The 15,040-nt window shown below is 38.5% G+C and overlaps 1 protein-coding gene across 21 annotated transcripts in view; it reads right to left on the reverse strand.

Annotated features, from left to right (window-relative positions):
* Positions 1–15,040, reverse strand: part of LOC121067872 (SAM and SH3 domain-containing protein 1-like) — a 553,101-nt gene that overhangs the window by 6,855 nt on the left and 531,206 nt on the right. For all 21 annotated transcript variants that reach the window (XM_040552757.1, XM_040552756.1, XM_040552761.1 and 18 more), the window contains 6 exons: positions 13,617–13,760; positions 11,304–11,439; positions 10,104–10,273; positions 8,872–9,081; positions 7,985–8,135; positions 5,636–5,749 (listed from right to left, as the gene is read on the reverse strand). In XM_040552757.1, coding sequence (XP_040408691.1) covers positions 5,636–5,749; positions 7,985–8,135; positions 8,872–9,081; positions 10,104–10,273; positions 11,304–11,439; positions 13,617–13,760 — 925 coding nt within the window. The remainder of the gene's footprint in view (positions 1–5,635; positions 5,750–7,984; positions 8,136–8,871; positions 9,082–10,103; positions 10,274–11,303; positions 11,440–13,616; positions 13,761–15,040) is intronic.

The following is a 15,040-nucleotide window of genomic DNA, read 5'->3' on the forward strand; positions in this document are numbered from 1 at the left end:
TATTTTTATGAGATATGCACCAACACTTTAAGACAGTGTAGAAGTCCATCAAATCTGCTTGACAGAAAAATTCTGATCTCATTACTCTATTCATGAGCATGAAATACAAGGCCATTTCTCCAGTGCTGTGTAGATATATATATATTTACAAGACTGAAGTAAATTTGTCTCAGAGCAGACGACCTCTCAGAATGAACAGCATATCCTGAATAATTATTTTTTCTGGGTGACAATGTTACTTTTGCCCACCTAGAGTAAACTTTCTAAAACAATGACAGATAGGTAAAGCTTGGAACTTCTTTTTCCGGTGGAGAAAAGGAAGAAAAAAGCTTTGGCTAAATGCTACCAAAATCCAATAATAATAGGTAATTAATTACTGTCAATTAAAGGATCATTTAGTCTTAGAGATCTGAGAACTTGTGCTAACTTCATTCAAAATGAATTAATCTAGTGTACTTTTAAGCAATAGATGCCTTCTTTAGTTTGCCTTCAAAACTTTATCCTAAGAGAAGCTTAATGTTTTGTTTTTGAATAATATATATTGCTCACCTTAAATATGAATGCTAACATAAATCTAGTGTGTGTTTTACTTAGGAATATCCTATTTCCAAAATTCCTGTTATTCAAAGAAAGCACTTGCTTAACCTAAAAGGGAAATAGCTTGCTTTCCCTCTTTCTCTGCTCAAGGAATTTAAAATCAAAGTAGTCAGAAAACTAGCAAAGAAGGCTGAGGTTACCTTTAAAGAGAAATAAGGAAAACATTCCCCCTCAAAAGGGAGTTGGCCACATTTACTGGTATGCCAGCTAGGTTATTCTGTCTAAAACCAACATGTGGCCACAACGATGAATACAAGCATACAAGAACTCCTTTCTCAGAATCTGTACAGTTCAGCTCCAGCTAAATATCACCATTTTTCCAAAAAGCTAATAAAGAGACATCACACATGAACTCGGTCCCTTTACCACATCCTTGTATTCAGGTAACTTTGAGAAGTAGTAGAAAAACTTAACTACCTGCACCTTTTTGTGGAATGAGACCACTGCCTTCTGAAAATAACTTACAACCACATTAAAAAGGCATGTTTAAGAAACATTACATTCATTTTTTAGTGCCCCAGGCACTGATGTCAATATGTAGTGAGCATGGAAAGGAGTGTTCTCTGTTCATTATTCATATTTGCTACTACATGTCTGACTTGGGCAGAGATTCACCATATTGTCTAGGGCTTGCTGTCACAGCTCACTTAACAAAATCCGTGTACCTTCTTTTCAGCCTGAAATATGCATCAGGGCTTACACTGGTTTTAGAAAGGCACACTGAGGTACCTCAACACCTAAAAGAAAAGTTCTGACAAATGCTACTGCTGTGCAATATTAGGCTTTTACTGAAGTTATAATGGTATCTAGTAAACATCATTTTGTTTCTTTGGGATATGTCTGTGTAAAGTGCAGTAACCTGAGGATGAGAAAAAGAAGAAATGGGGAATAGGAAAGGAGGAAGAAAACAGAAAAAATAAGAGAATAAAAAATCTAGGAAAGCAAAAGCAAACTTTAGTTCATTCCAGCCCTGATTCACAAAAAAATACAGAAGTGGTGAGAGTGAGGGGAAAAAAAAAAGCATTTTTTTCTGCAAAATAAGTAACTGAATATGTAATCTTTAAGGTCTCTGCTTCAAAATTGTTTAAAAAAAGCAGTGGGTTCAATGCTTCAATGCTACTGTTTTGTACAAAGGACAAGGGTTCAGAATATAATTTCTCTTACATAGATTTGTCATGAGCAATGTAGCAGTATGACCACTGTGATTTCTCCTTTTCTACCTATTCCTTCCCTCCTCCTGACTGAGGGGTATAATTTCATTATGCTCTTGTGAAATTAAGAAAGGAAGGCCATATTTCCTGAAAACAGGCTTTTAAATATGTTTTTAAGTTGTTTTTATAAAGTGGGGACCTATATAAGCAATGTCTACAAATGTAACATTCCCTCCCATCTCGAAAAAAAAAAAAGAAAAAAAAATGAAAAGAAAACCTACATTGGTTAAAGTATATAGCTATTAAGATTTAAAACACATTTTTTAATGTTAGCATTTTTGCTAATAATTCATTTTTATGACTCCCTGGTATAGGTAAGCAGTCTAATGCCTTTCATGGTGCTGTCAACCACAGCTGCATCTCTGATTTATATATGTGCAGAAGAACATAGGTGTCTGGGTGAAAAACAAGATAACCAAGGTGATCCTTACACAAAATTAACAGAAAGTTTGTATTATTTTCAATACAGAAGGTTCAGTTCAAGCTACAAGCATACTTTGCCCTTTTGTCTAACGTTATGCTGCAGTTTTTGTTAAATAAAGCCGTGTCCACCTCATGATATAGTTATTGCTGTTAGAATACACAGAATGAACCTTGCAATACTCTGTCATCATCTGCCTCAGAAGGAAGAAAATTCTCCTTGGGAATATTTCCAGAGGTACCAGAGCTACAGCAATAAATTTTGAGTGTTTCCCTCAAAACCTTTTCTGTGTGGAAGATCACCCTCAGGGAATTAAGAACTCAAAACCAGATACAGAACATATTCAATAGCCTGTATAGATCCCAGATTTCTTTAACTTCTTTTTGGCATTGCTTTCTGTGCCAGTATTTCTGTGTGCATTTCAAACACCTCTACTGACACAATGAAGATGATGGCACCTGAGACAATCCTTACATCACTGCTTTTTTATGAATACAAACTAGCAGAAAACCACCCTACATCAGGCAACGTGGCCATCTGTTTTGTTGCTTCCTCTTCTGACTAATTAGTAGTGAATGCTTAAGTGCTTTGGATGCTCAGTTGGCACTATGGAAATTTGGGCTTCAGTTCCTGAACAAATCAGAGAACATCATTATCCCACCTGATACAGTCATGGTTTGTCTGCCTCTTCAGCTCTGTGCCTTGCATATGCAATTCCTATTCCTTTCACAGCCCCTCCCTCCTTAAAAAGCCATGCATCACAACTGGGAAAGGTTCAAAGAAGCCAGGCTTGATCGGAGATATGGAATGACTTACAAAGACTAATTAACAGGACTTAGACTAGAAAAGAGATAACTTGAGAAGGAGTATGACAGAGGTCTATACAAAGACAATGCTAAGTAAGGAGGTTTTAAGGAAGACCAGGGATGTTCATAGAAAGAAACAGTTTGAGGAAAATGGATGAATGCCAGGAAACTGAACCAAATTATGGAATCCTTAACTCCTTAAATGATTAATTCCCCAAGAATACCTTGGGAAGCCTCAAATATGCTTACTCTTTTCTTACACTGTTCTCCCAACTACCTGCTTTTGGCTGCTTCCTGAAAGAACTAGATTTCTGATAAGGTTTCCAAATGTGTCTCAGACAGACAACAACTGCATGCAAGAAGAACTCAGTAACTGCACTGTTATCAGAAGTCTAAAGGAGAGTTCATCTCTCTGTGCCTTGTTTCAAACCAAAGAACTGGTCTATATGGACTAATGGTCTGATCCTGTATGGTTGCTTTCTGCTCTTATTTTCTTCCTGTCTATAACCAAATAAGTTGCAAACTTTATAGTCCTTGCTCTCTCCAAATTGCATTAAAATCACAAAGTTGCTGTAAGTACACTGTGGATACCTATGAGAAATGTAAGTATTTCTGCAGGGGGATCCAGAGAAGTACCTTAAAGAAATACATCTGTATCACTGCCATAATACGTGGCAAGCCATTTTTATCCAAACTGCAAGAAGAGCTCTGAATTCTTGAACTGATGCCAAAAGGTGCAATATCAGCCTAAAACAGGGCCCTATACTGGCCATTAAAACATTATGCAAAACCATTCCCCAGGAAATGTGAAGGCTGGTTTCATCTCATAATTTCATTTTCCCCTTTATGAAAAGCAGTTTATTATTGCTGATCTGCACATTATGATGTTTATATTAGACAAATGATTATCCTTATTTTAACAGTTGAGCCTCCAATGTATTTTGTAAACAATATATATGCAAGCCATTACTGTCCATGAACTTTGCAGAGAAGGTGGAGCACATTTCAGATTAACCAGCCTTGACAAAATCTCTGAATGACTCCCATACTGAATGTTCTTTTCATAATGGTTTTCAAAGCAAGCACTAAATGCATTTGTGAGCAAAAATGATACAGAAATGCAGCAAGCCATAGATGAAAAGCAATATAAAAATCATTAGTGGTATTTCACATTCTGCAAAACTCAGATAAAAATAATAGTTTAAATGTAAAAGTATCTAAGCAGACAGGCAATAACAATTGCTTTCAAAAGATTTTATTATATTGTTAAAATAAGGAAAATGTACAGGCAGCAATTTAACTTCAGTGCTATAGCTATCATAATGATGGCACTTAGAGATAAAAAGGAAAGAAAATTGTCACATATGCCATATATCTAGCTATGATTACATTCTAGCATGCTTGCTCCACGAGGATTCATGTTCAAGAAAATTCCCTCTGCTTTCAGGAATTTAGTATATTGCCAATTTCGGGCATTGAGCTTCAAAGCAAATTGCAATTTTCTTCAATAAATGGTTATTTCTGAGTGACAGACTGACAGAAAATGCACATACTAAGAGAAAGATCCTTAGCTTGTATTTTAAATGGCAGAAATGGCTACTACAAGGGGTATACAGCATCCCTGTTTATTTTGTTCTTGGATTCCTGTTTATACTGGATGTTAGTGATGAAACCAGGCAGTCTGAGGCCAAAACAAGACTCAAAAGCTTGGACTGATAATGCCAAGCACCAAGTGAAATACAAACCAGTTTAATCCATTTCAATATTTAATCTCTAATGAAATATTTGTGTATACAAGCTTACATCCCTCAAGTAAGCAATCCTCAGTCAACACAACAATCTGATTTCTTCAGAACAGGGAGAGTAATCTTCATTAGCATCCATCTCAGTAATTTTTCAGCGCATCACCTTTCATTGATGCGCAAGACAAGGTAATTGGAACTGAGCATAAGCAGTTCTTGCTTTTGTTTTAGTTTATTTTCTCACAAGCTTTTCAGTTAAGTTAACTTGCTAGCCACTCGTTCATACACTAAAAATCCTAAATCTCTATACCTGGCCTCTGATCAGATGGGAATGCAACATGCAACCTGAGCAAAATGAAAACAAAAATAACAACAACAAAAAAACAGCCAAAACCACAGTGCATTTTAACTGTTTATCTTATAAACAGTTTCTGTGTAAATGAAGCAGCAATTCGCCTAATCCCAGAGTAGTTCAGATACTTTTCCATTGTCAGTGGTCCCTTAGCAAAATGCTGTCTGAGTGTAAGTAGTGCAAGCCTCATGAGGCATGGCTGCAAGACTATGATAGGGAGTGGACAAGACAAAGAACGGCAGTGAGAGTACCTGCTGCCTTATGATCACAAAAAAATAGCAGATGATTTGTGAAATGTGATGTTTTCTAACAATGCAAATAAATAAATTAGAAACAGCAGCAATGAAAACCAATGGCCCAAATCAAGAGGGAAGAGGCAGCCAGAGCAAGGGAGAAAGTCAAGCATGAAGTAGTTCACATAAGCTAGAACAGGAGCAGAAAATATACTAAGTTATCTACTGAAAACAGGCTGCAAGGATTTTAAGGCTCGTTGAGGACATTATTACCATTCTCCAGGTTTTCACTGCTTTCGTAGCAGCCCGAATCCCGAGGAGAGCATCCACTAAGCCCTTGGCCTTCAATGAGAAGTTTCTCCTGAGATCCTGACTGGTCACTGTTACCTAGAGGAAATGAGAATACAGTGAAAACAGAGACAAACAGAGAATCCAGTTGAACTTATCAAACTTCCATTTCTAACATCATTATTTTCACTGTTATAACAACTACAACAGATCCATGTTTAAAAAACAGTGAGCATTAGGAACAGCCATCACAAAGTGGTAAACACTGCTGTAAGCATTCATCATGTTTGGCACGGGATTAAGCAACAACATCAGCACAAGTGTCAGGGAACATTGCTGTACACAATGAAAGCAGAATGAGCTGTGTGTCCTCAGTTGCCTTGGGGACAAGTCCTACAATTTACAACCACCAAAATTTATTTAAAATGATGGTGTCAAAGATTTTTCTAAGAATTAAAAAAAAAAAAGGCAAAAAGAATTGAGAGAACCAAATAAAGTTAAAAAAAAAAAAAAAAAAAGGAAAAAAAATCCTAACCCTGACTTATTTTCCAGATGGGACCAAGAGGAAGGATCAGGAATCAGGAATCAGTCTGGCAAAGTTAGGCAATGTCTCCTGAGAAAGGGGGAAGTGACAAGGGAGAGACTGGTGGTAAAGATTTCCTTCCTTCCTTGATCTCTGCAAAGAACTAACACTTGAGTGTGGTCCAGTTTAGGCTGCATAGACCAAATTCCAGGAACTTACTCATAGCATTCAGTTAGAAACCATGTTTTGTAAAGAAATTAAATCTGGAGCTGAAGACACAGAAAAGAAACTTCATGACGCAAGGACTCAGTTTATGCTGCATTCCTCTCCACCCTGGCAATACAATGTCAGAAATGGTTCTTCTGATTCCTATTCTCAGCACATGAAAGGTAATTATGGAGTGGAAAGAAGTGCTGCTGCCCCTCCCAGGTTCCAGCTGTCTGGTCCCCATTTCTCTCTGCTCATCATCCTGACTTGGAGCCGGAATTTATACTTTCCAGCCACCACATCAAATAGTTCTTGACCAAAATTGAAGGTCCCTAAAAAGAAAAAGATTCCTTCAGGGAAGCAAACATTCTAAATAGCTCTGCAAATATTAAAGAGAAGTTCATATTAGGTGACATGAAGCTACTCTGTTATAAGTGAAAAGAATCCAATTCTGCAACTGTAGTTTTGTTGGGCGGTGGCAAAAGGCGGAGAAACTCTGGATGCCTCTTTGGGAACCATACAAGAGAGATACACGTCAGTGAAAGCTCAGGCCAAAAAGCACAATCCAAAGATGCTAACCACAAATCTCTTTATAACAGAATTAAGCATTTCCCACTTAATAAGCAGCTGTTTAAATTGTTGCTATGACAGTTTAAGCTAAACTGTAGGATTTTGCACAGAAGCAGCTGAGAAAGTCCTCCCACAATTCATTCCACCAATTCTCATCTGTGGGATACTAAACTTCTGCCAAAATTTAGGGATGAAGGGGAAATTCAGTACATCTTAGGTTGTTTCAAGTAGGCACTGAAAGCATCTCAATTCCTGTCTCAAGCAAGACTTGCTTTCCATATAAATGATTCTACTGTACTGTGACTCTTGGCTACTGCACCGCTTCTTGCTATGCAGCAAAGACCCTGTCCAGTTTGACTGCCAGTGCTTACCCTGCTTTCCCTGATTTGTGTAACCACTCGCCTGAGACCATCTGGACAATGGACAGAGTTGCACTGCTGCACATTAGACAGCTGGTTCACTGTCTTTCACTCTGTGTACTTGAACAATATAGTTTCTCCCTCCTGTGAAAATCGCTGTATTGATGTATGCACAATCTGAGGCTACCTGTACAATCCTGTAAGTCCAAGAATCATATGCATGTGCAGGTAAAATCAGACAAAGCTTAAATCACATTGTCCTCCACAGCCCTCTAGCTTTGATCTTCTTCCTATCCCTGATAACCTCAATCTCTTCTCTCTGGTCTAGAAGTGTTTTCTTGACTCTTCACCATACCTCAGCTTCTTATTTTGAGTAGGTTACCTGAGGTTTTATTCTCAAACATCAGTATTCTAATGGGTAGGTGATGTACGTTTGACATCATTTGAATAGGCTAGGTATGCAGGGCTTACAAGAACAAAGAATTCTGTCAGAACAAATGCAAATCTTAAGTCATACCTCAAAAATCTACATGCTGCTACATAGGAAGACCCTGGAAATAACTAGATTAGGAAAAAAAAAAGTCTAAATCCATGAACCAGTTCCCTGCTTTAAGGGGTTCACAAGGTTCTTGGCAGAGCTCTGTTGAAACTGAAAACCTCAAACATCTCACGTACTATCATACTCCTGTAGAAGTTCCACGGCTGTGAGGAGAACAGCTCTGTGCTCAGGATCTCGGATGTTCAGTTCATCTAAATCTTCTTCTTCTAAAAGCTTAAAGGTATCCAGATCTTCATAACCATTGAACAGAAAAGTGGGCATATGCTCCTGCATAAGATGAAAAAGGAAAGAGCTGTAAGACAACATATTCATTCAACTTATTTTGGCAATAAAAATACTAGGGGAGATTTTCACAACCAGCAAAAATATCAGTTGTTTAGCAAATGCAAACCACTGTATAACAGCAAAATTATAGGACTACAGCTTGTATAAACATTGCTAAGAGTTCAGGGAGGTAGCTGTGCCAGACTAGAATACTGCACATATTTCTGTATTTGGAATGCAGTGTATTAAATTGCCTGGGTAGTGTGCTACCCATCTGCGTAATATGGCACAGCTCTGTATGAGCAGAGTACTGCAAACGATGAACAACAGCCACACCAATTTATCTCCAGCTCCCTGAACAGCACCGTGGAAAATAACTTACTTTTTAAAGATAGGGTAACTATTGTTATTTTCTTTTTTTTTTTTTTTTTTTCTCTCTCTACACTTTTCCTTGCTTTTGATGAGTGTTAGCTGGTAGGCATACCACACAAAGATTTATAATGACTACAATGTGCTCTCTGGGCGCATACAACAAAGAAGCCTGCAGCACTTCCTCACGGGCAGTTCTGCCTGGCCATAGCTATTTCCACTTTGCAGCTAAGACCTGATTCTGTTAAGTGGGGTAATATTCTTTAGGACTATGAATCTGCTGTGCAACTTTCAAAACTAGTAACTCCAAAGGTGTTACCCTTCCCACACGCAAAACTGAAGGGAAAACAGATAAAAAATGTGGTCGGACCTTTAAGTTGATGCGATCCAAGAGATCCTCAACTGACTTGGGTTGTGGGGGTCTGCTTTTCCGGCGTCTCCTGGTGGGCCGCTTTGGCTTCTCTTCCTCTTCATTTAACACATCCACGTAGATAAATTTGAAAGTGCCGACTTTGTTGTTCAACAGGCCCATCCAAGTGCCCATGGGGGGTTTGCTGATGATATCAATGATGTCGCCTTTCTGCAGACCAAAGAAGCAAGGAAGTCATTAAGGCATGCTTTGTGACGGATATTCAAGCAAACACATCATTTTTCCTTAGTTTTTCATATGCCCAGAATGGACAGAACACAGTACACAGAATAGAAAACACCCTTTAGTTTTCAAAAAGTTAATGAGACCTTTTGCAAAGATTACAGCCCAGTGGTGCATTGCTGCTGTTTTGTACAGATGTCTCCAAGGAGCGCAACTATCCAAAACTGGTGCAAATAAGAACAGATCAGACTGCTCAGCATATAAGGATACATTCTCGCATCAGGTCTTGCAAGGGAAGTAGGCACATGCAGAAAGAGCTCTGCAAAACTGTTGTTTTTCCTACCAATCATCTGACAGTAACAAAGAAAAGGATGCACAAGTTTTTGTATCCTCAGAGAGATTACGTTACTTACACCTGCTTTAATAGGAATTAGCTGCCCTTGGAATTTTAAGTAATGAATGCCCTGTACAAAGTCAGATAGTTTGGACTGAATACTGCACAAATAAAATAAACACTGATACCCAGAAAAATTAAAAGGGAGTAACCACTCATGCTCAATTAATTCAGTATTAGTTCAAATTAACTTATATTAACTGAAGTGCCTTTAAAGGACATTGTGTGTAGGTGCAACCACATTTCTTCCAAAGATTTTGAAAATTATGCCATTTATGGACTAATTCATTGCAGCAGGTAAAGTAGTTTTCCAATCTTTCAAACAAAATCCTTGCAAAAGAGAAATGAATGTGTGGCTTATTTTTATTTTTCCTAAAAATGTATGTGTCTTTCCTTGGATGTGTGGAAATACTAATACTTACTTGTGTTTTCTAACCTTTCAGTGTAATTTGAGCAACTCTCAAATGCATCAAAATAAGATAGGTTAAAAGGCCTAAAAAACCCGCAGGCAACCTCATTAACAGACCAAGAATTGTACAGTTCTTACAAGGAGCTCTTATGTAAGAGTTTTGCCAAAATAAACATTTGACCCCTTAAAAACAAACATAGCTGGTACCTTGAGCTTCAGAGAGTCTGTATCATAGGGACTTGGAGTGAAATCAGTGTGAACCCTGGCTCTTCCACAGAAAGGTCCTCTGTAAGGAGGTTCTTCATCATCACCATCTTCCGATTTTACGCTCTCCCTGTTGCTGGTTGAGGAATCCGTTGTGCTCACTGTCTGACCACCTAAGCACATGTATGCGACAGACTTAATATCAGTCCACAAAAAAACAAACTCTTTGTGAAGGTTATTAAGCAGAAGCAAAACCAAAAAAGCAGTCAGAGCTTCCTAGGAAACTTTTTTTTTTCCTACAAAATATTGTCATGGGAGTTGGAACTCCCTGAATGCCCTTTCTTACACCAAATTATTCTCCTCGATATTTAACTGAGAAGATGATTAACTAGTGCCTCACCTATGATATGTCGCAGGAGTGATATTGTCATCTTTTTGCAAAGTTTTGCCCACGAAAAAGCATAGTGATGTGAGGAAATTGAGCTCTGAATCCTATATGACGGGTCCCTCATATTCACAAGTTTGGTTTTATGGTGACACTTTGTGTTGTTATTTAAAAAAAAAATAAATCAGATTATATTCAGAACACACTTTCAGTTATTTAAGCATTGAGCTTTTTCTTCAGTGTTTTTGCCCAGTATGTTCTTGTCTTCTATTGATCAGTAGTTCATAGAATTAAGTTCACCCCATCTGGATCCTGCTTGAACTCTGCTTTGTGCTAGAGACAATCTTAACCAGAGAGGTTTTAAATAATACTCCTCTAGCTACTTAATGAGAAAACCTCAAGGTCTCTCCGGAGGGGAACCAAAAAAAAAGCCCAGCAGGAGCGCCCAGCAGAAATCTAGTGTGAAGATGTGCTTGTTTGCTACTTGTCCTTGATCTGGAATCGAAAAAGCACTTTCACTGCATTGTTACAGGTGACGGACTGTGATTCTCACTCCAATCATTTGCATTATAACAGTAGGACCAGGAGACCCAGCCAGAAAGCAGGATTTCACTTTTTCAGGGCTCTGTATAAACACTGAGCAAAAGAGACAGTCTCTGCACCAAATAGCTTACAGTTCTTTGTAAGCCCTTAGTTACTAACCCTTTTTTACTTTTAACCACTGTTTCTGTTTTGCCTTTCTCTGATTCTGCTTACTGTGAAGATCTCTGCTTCCTGCAGCCACAAAAATGGAGCAACACAATTAGAACAGGACTTACTCATTGAGCTCTGACCACTTAAGGAACTCCTCAGGCTCTCTACTGAGCCACCAGCTTTCAGCTTGGGCTTGTCCAGGGAGTCAGTGTCTGGCGGCGGTGACTGCGGAGAACCTGGCATGACCCCAGGGCTGGACTCCTGCAAGGCATTGAACCATTTCAGTTTGGTAAACGAGCACAGGTATTGACAGGAGCTGCTCGTTCATATCTGAGGAGAGAACTTCTTGTATTTTCCCGCTCTTCAGAGACAAGACAGAAGCATAACACATTTATCAACTTATTTAGTGGTACTCAGCTGTGGCTGACACCCCACTTTATTATGCATGATGGCAAACACAGGAGAAATCAATAATTGTCTGAGAAAGCTAGCACTGCAAGTAGAAAGAAACATTACACAAAACTCCAAATTCAACGTTTTCAAAACACACAATATTTTTTATCAGCAGTGCTTGCCAAACAGCTAAAGCCAAATTCGGCTTTCTGAATCAGGATTTTGTATAAAGGTGAATACAAACAAATCAGACAATGCAAGTCAAAAACACAGCAATGTAAATTTTTTTTTTGCAGTGAATTATTAGTATTTTTTTTATGCAGCCTATGCATAATATGCATACATACAACGCACAAACCTAAATGCATAAATAAAAAAAAAGAACGATTTTGCCACATATGCAATAGGTGAGCAATTTCCCTTTTCGTTCAGTCAAACATTACAGGAAATCCAAAAAGGTCTTTCCTAAATTGAAATTCTGTCAGCCTCTGTGACGCACAATTGAAGCAAAGCAGATTACTTGTGGCAGAACAGTTTTTGCTTGTTTTCTCTGAATGCAGGCAGAGATATTGGCACATAGTCTGAGTCATGCCAGAAAGATAGAAGGTAAAAATATTCTGAAATGACTGTGCCAAGAAGCTGGAAAAGAAAAGAATTCTAGCTTGCATACAAGAAGAGAGTTTTGAGCTGGTGTGTGGTCATGAAGCTTTTAGATGAAACCTATTATTTGCATGCTGCAGAATCATCAGAAAAAAGGTCATCCCAGCATAAAACTTCAGAGGCCTAGTCAATCTTGCAGAGAGCTAGAGAGCAGAAGTATTGCTAACCCACTGAGTTCTCAGTGCATCCCTTCCTTAGGGAGATTTTCCGGAGGGGCACTTTAGGGACAGTAAGACACCAACGCATCTTATCACTATCGAATCATAATTTTAGGCCTTAAAATGCTTTAATTATAAATGAAATGTAACCATAACTATGGCACTGCCCCTGGTTATGAACCAGTAGGGCAAGCAGTTCCCCAGGAAAGGAATTCTAATGTTACAGTGCATTGCGTAAGTCTGTTCATGTACCTGCCTGCTGTGCTGTCTCTGTATTTTGCACTTTGGGGTTGTTATCTCGAATCTTATTAATTGAAGCTCCTTCTACAAGCAACAGCGCTTTGCATTAATGCCAAAATGCTCTGTCTGGTAGGGCATGACAGCATTTCCGTTTCCATTTCCATTTTTCTATTGCTGCGAGCATCCCTGGCCATCCAGCGACTGGTAAGAGGCCACTTGGGGGCGATGTTTGCCAGAGAAAGCTCTGCTTTCCCGGCGGTTTTGTAAGCTATTACTTACACATTTCAGTAGTTTTAAACAAACGCTGACGAATTTTTGACACTCCACCAAAGCAACGAACCCAAAGTATACCAGAAGGGGTATCTATGGAAAAAGCCAGCAATTGTTCCTAGGCCACTAAAATTCAAAGCCTTATTTACAATTAATGTACTTCAGGTTTGCCTTTAAGACTGAGCCATAAAATTCCATAATGAAAGAATAATAGGAAAATCTTCTGTGGGATGCCCCTTTCTGGCTACATTGTGCATCTGTTTTAGTGAGCTGCTACAGAAGGCAAGCTATGATGGAAAACAGCTCTGTAATAACAGACAGGCACTGTGTATGAGAAGTTATGCTGGGAATTTAAACTAAGGTGTAAATTGCAGATTAAATATATCACTGTGACCCCATGTCACAGGCCAGTTCCCTTAATAAATAAGGATGATAGATAAAGAGATGGAAATATAGAGCAAGATGTGCAGTGCCATCAACCACAAGCTTCTGCTGATGAGCTACTTGAATGAAAATCTGAAAATGCATTTTCATGGTTGTGCTTCTACGAGAAGCCATTTCACAGTGAGGGATTTTATAAGAACATAGGAATAAGCCACACCACATATTCTTGTCAGAAATTTCTTTACAGATGCCTTGTGATACCTCGAAGCCTGGTAATCAATACTGATTATCGCTTCTACGTTATTAAGCAGAGTCCAATGAGACCTTACATACCTGCTCAGACAGAGAGCTGCTGTATTTTTTAGACATCCTTTTCTTCATGGTTTCCTTTACAGATTTCACCTTTTTGCCCAGAGATATACGGGAGGCAGAGGGTGATTTGATCACTTCTTTATAAACAAAGTCTCCTTCTTTGCCCTGTAAAACAAACCAGGGTTTACACCTATAAAATATAGATCCAATTTCTTCTCTGCCCAGCAGTCACTGCAGAGGTACCCAGGCAGACGCAGGATGGTAGTGTGGTGTTCTGTTTATTGCTTTAAATCCTCTGTTGAGACCTTCTGAAAACCACTGTAGCAGTCTGCCATAACTTACTCTTATGGCCTGACTTGTAACTTTTCTGCAGGTACTGTGTGTAGACAGTTTTGGGGTCTGTCGGCATGTCTTTGTCCCTTCGGGTTTCAGATAAGTATTTGACTTGACAGAGAGCTCAATGATCTCAGGCTAAGCCCTGCTGATGGGACATACAACAGTAGTTGTGTCTCATGTTGGTCAGTACTACACTTCTACAGGACTCAAGGTACTTCTGAAATCCTAGACAAATATATATATATATATATATATAAATATATATACACAGATACCTATATTTGGCTACTCAAATTTATGTTCTATTTTCAGAGAGGCATTCAGCTAACCTCTCTTGATGACCGTCTTTGTGGCTTTACTGTGGATTGTTTATTAAAAAAAAATGCAAACAAAAGCTACTAAATCCATCAACCATGGTGGAAGGTTGCACTTGCACACCTATTCTTAAAACACAGCCATAAACTGCTGCTGAACTAAATTAGCTGGTCCACATATAGTGGATGACAAAAGCCAGCTGCTTTGAATGCATTTAACCTTTTCTAAACTAGCTTAAGATACCTAGCATTTACTTTTGCCACAAGCACACACAAAGAATTACCATGGATCAGCTAACATTTTGCAGAACTTGTATGACTCAGCCCTTTTCCACATATTCCAAGCTGCATGTTAAACACAGTACTTCATCCTACAGCATTTCAGGAACCACAGCAAGGCAGCTCTATTAGAGTTCTACCAGCACTGCCATCAGTACAGATGCACCAAAAATCACAATGCAGAAAGGACCAAAATCTGCTTGGCAGCAATCAGATTGAATACCGACTTTGGTCTCTGACTTGGTTCAATAATCCTTTAGAGGAAAACTTAAGTACACAAAGTAACAGTAAAATAAGTGTACACTATATTCTACATAAAGAATTTATCTTTTTTTTCCCCTAAATTTATGCATGTTTGCTACTTTACTGATGTTCTGCCAAAAACATTCTCTGATGTTCAACTGATAATTTATTACTGACCGTTCTATTTTTTTTTTCCCTTTACAAGTGATTACAATGTCTTTGCTAACTTTCGGTCTTGCAGTAGAAAATAAGGACAGCTCTTTGCCTTTTTGG

The sequence above is a fragment of the Cygnus olor genome, chromosome 3 (assembly GCF_009769625.2).
Source record: "Cygnus olor isolate bCygOlo1 chromosome 3, bCygOlo1.pri.v2, whole genome shotgun sequence".
Classification (NCBI taxonomy): domain Eukaryota; kingdom Metazoa; phylum Chordata; class Aves; order Anseriformes; family Anatidae; genus Cygnus; species Cygnus olor.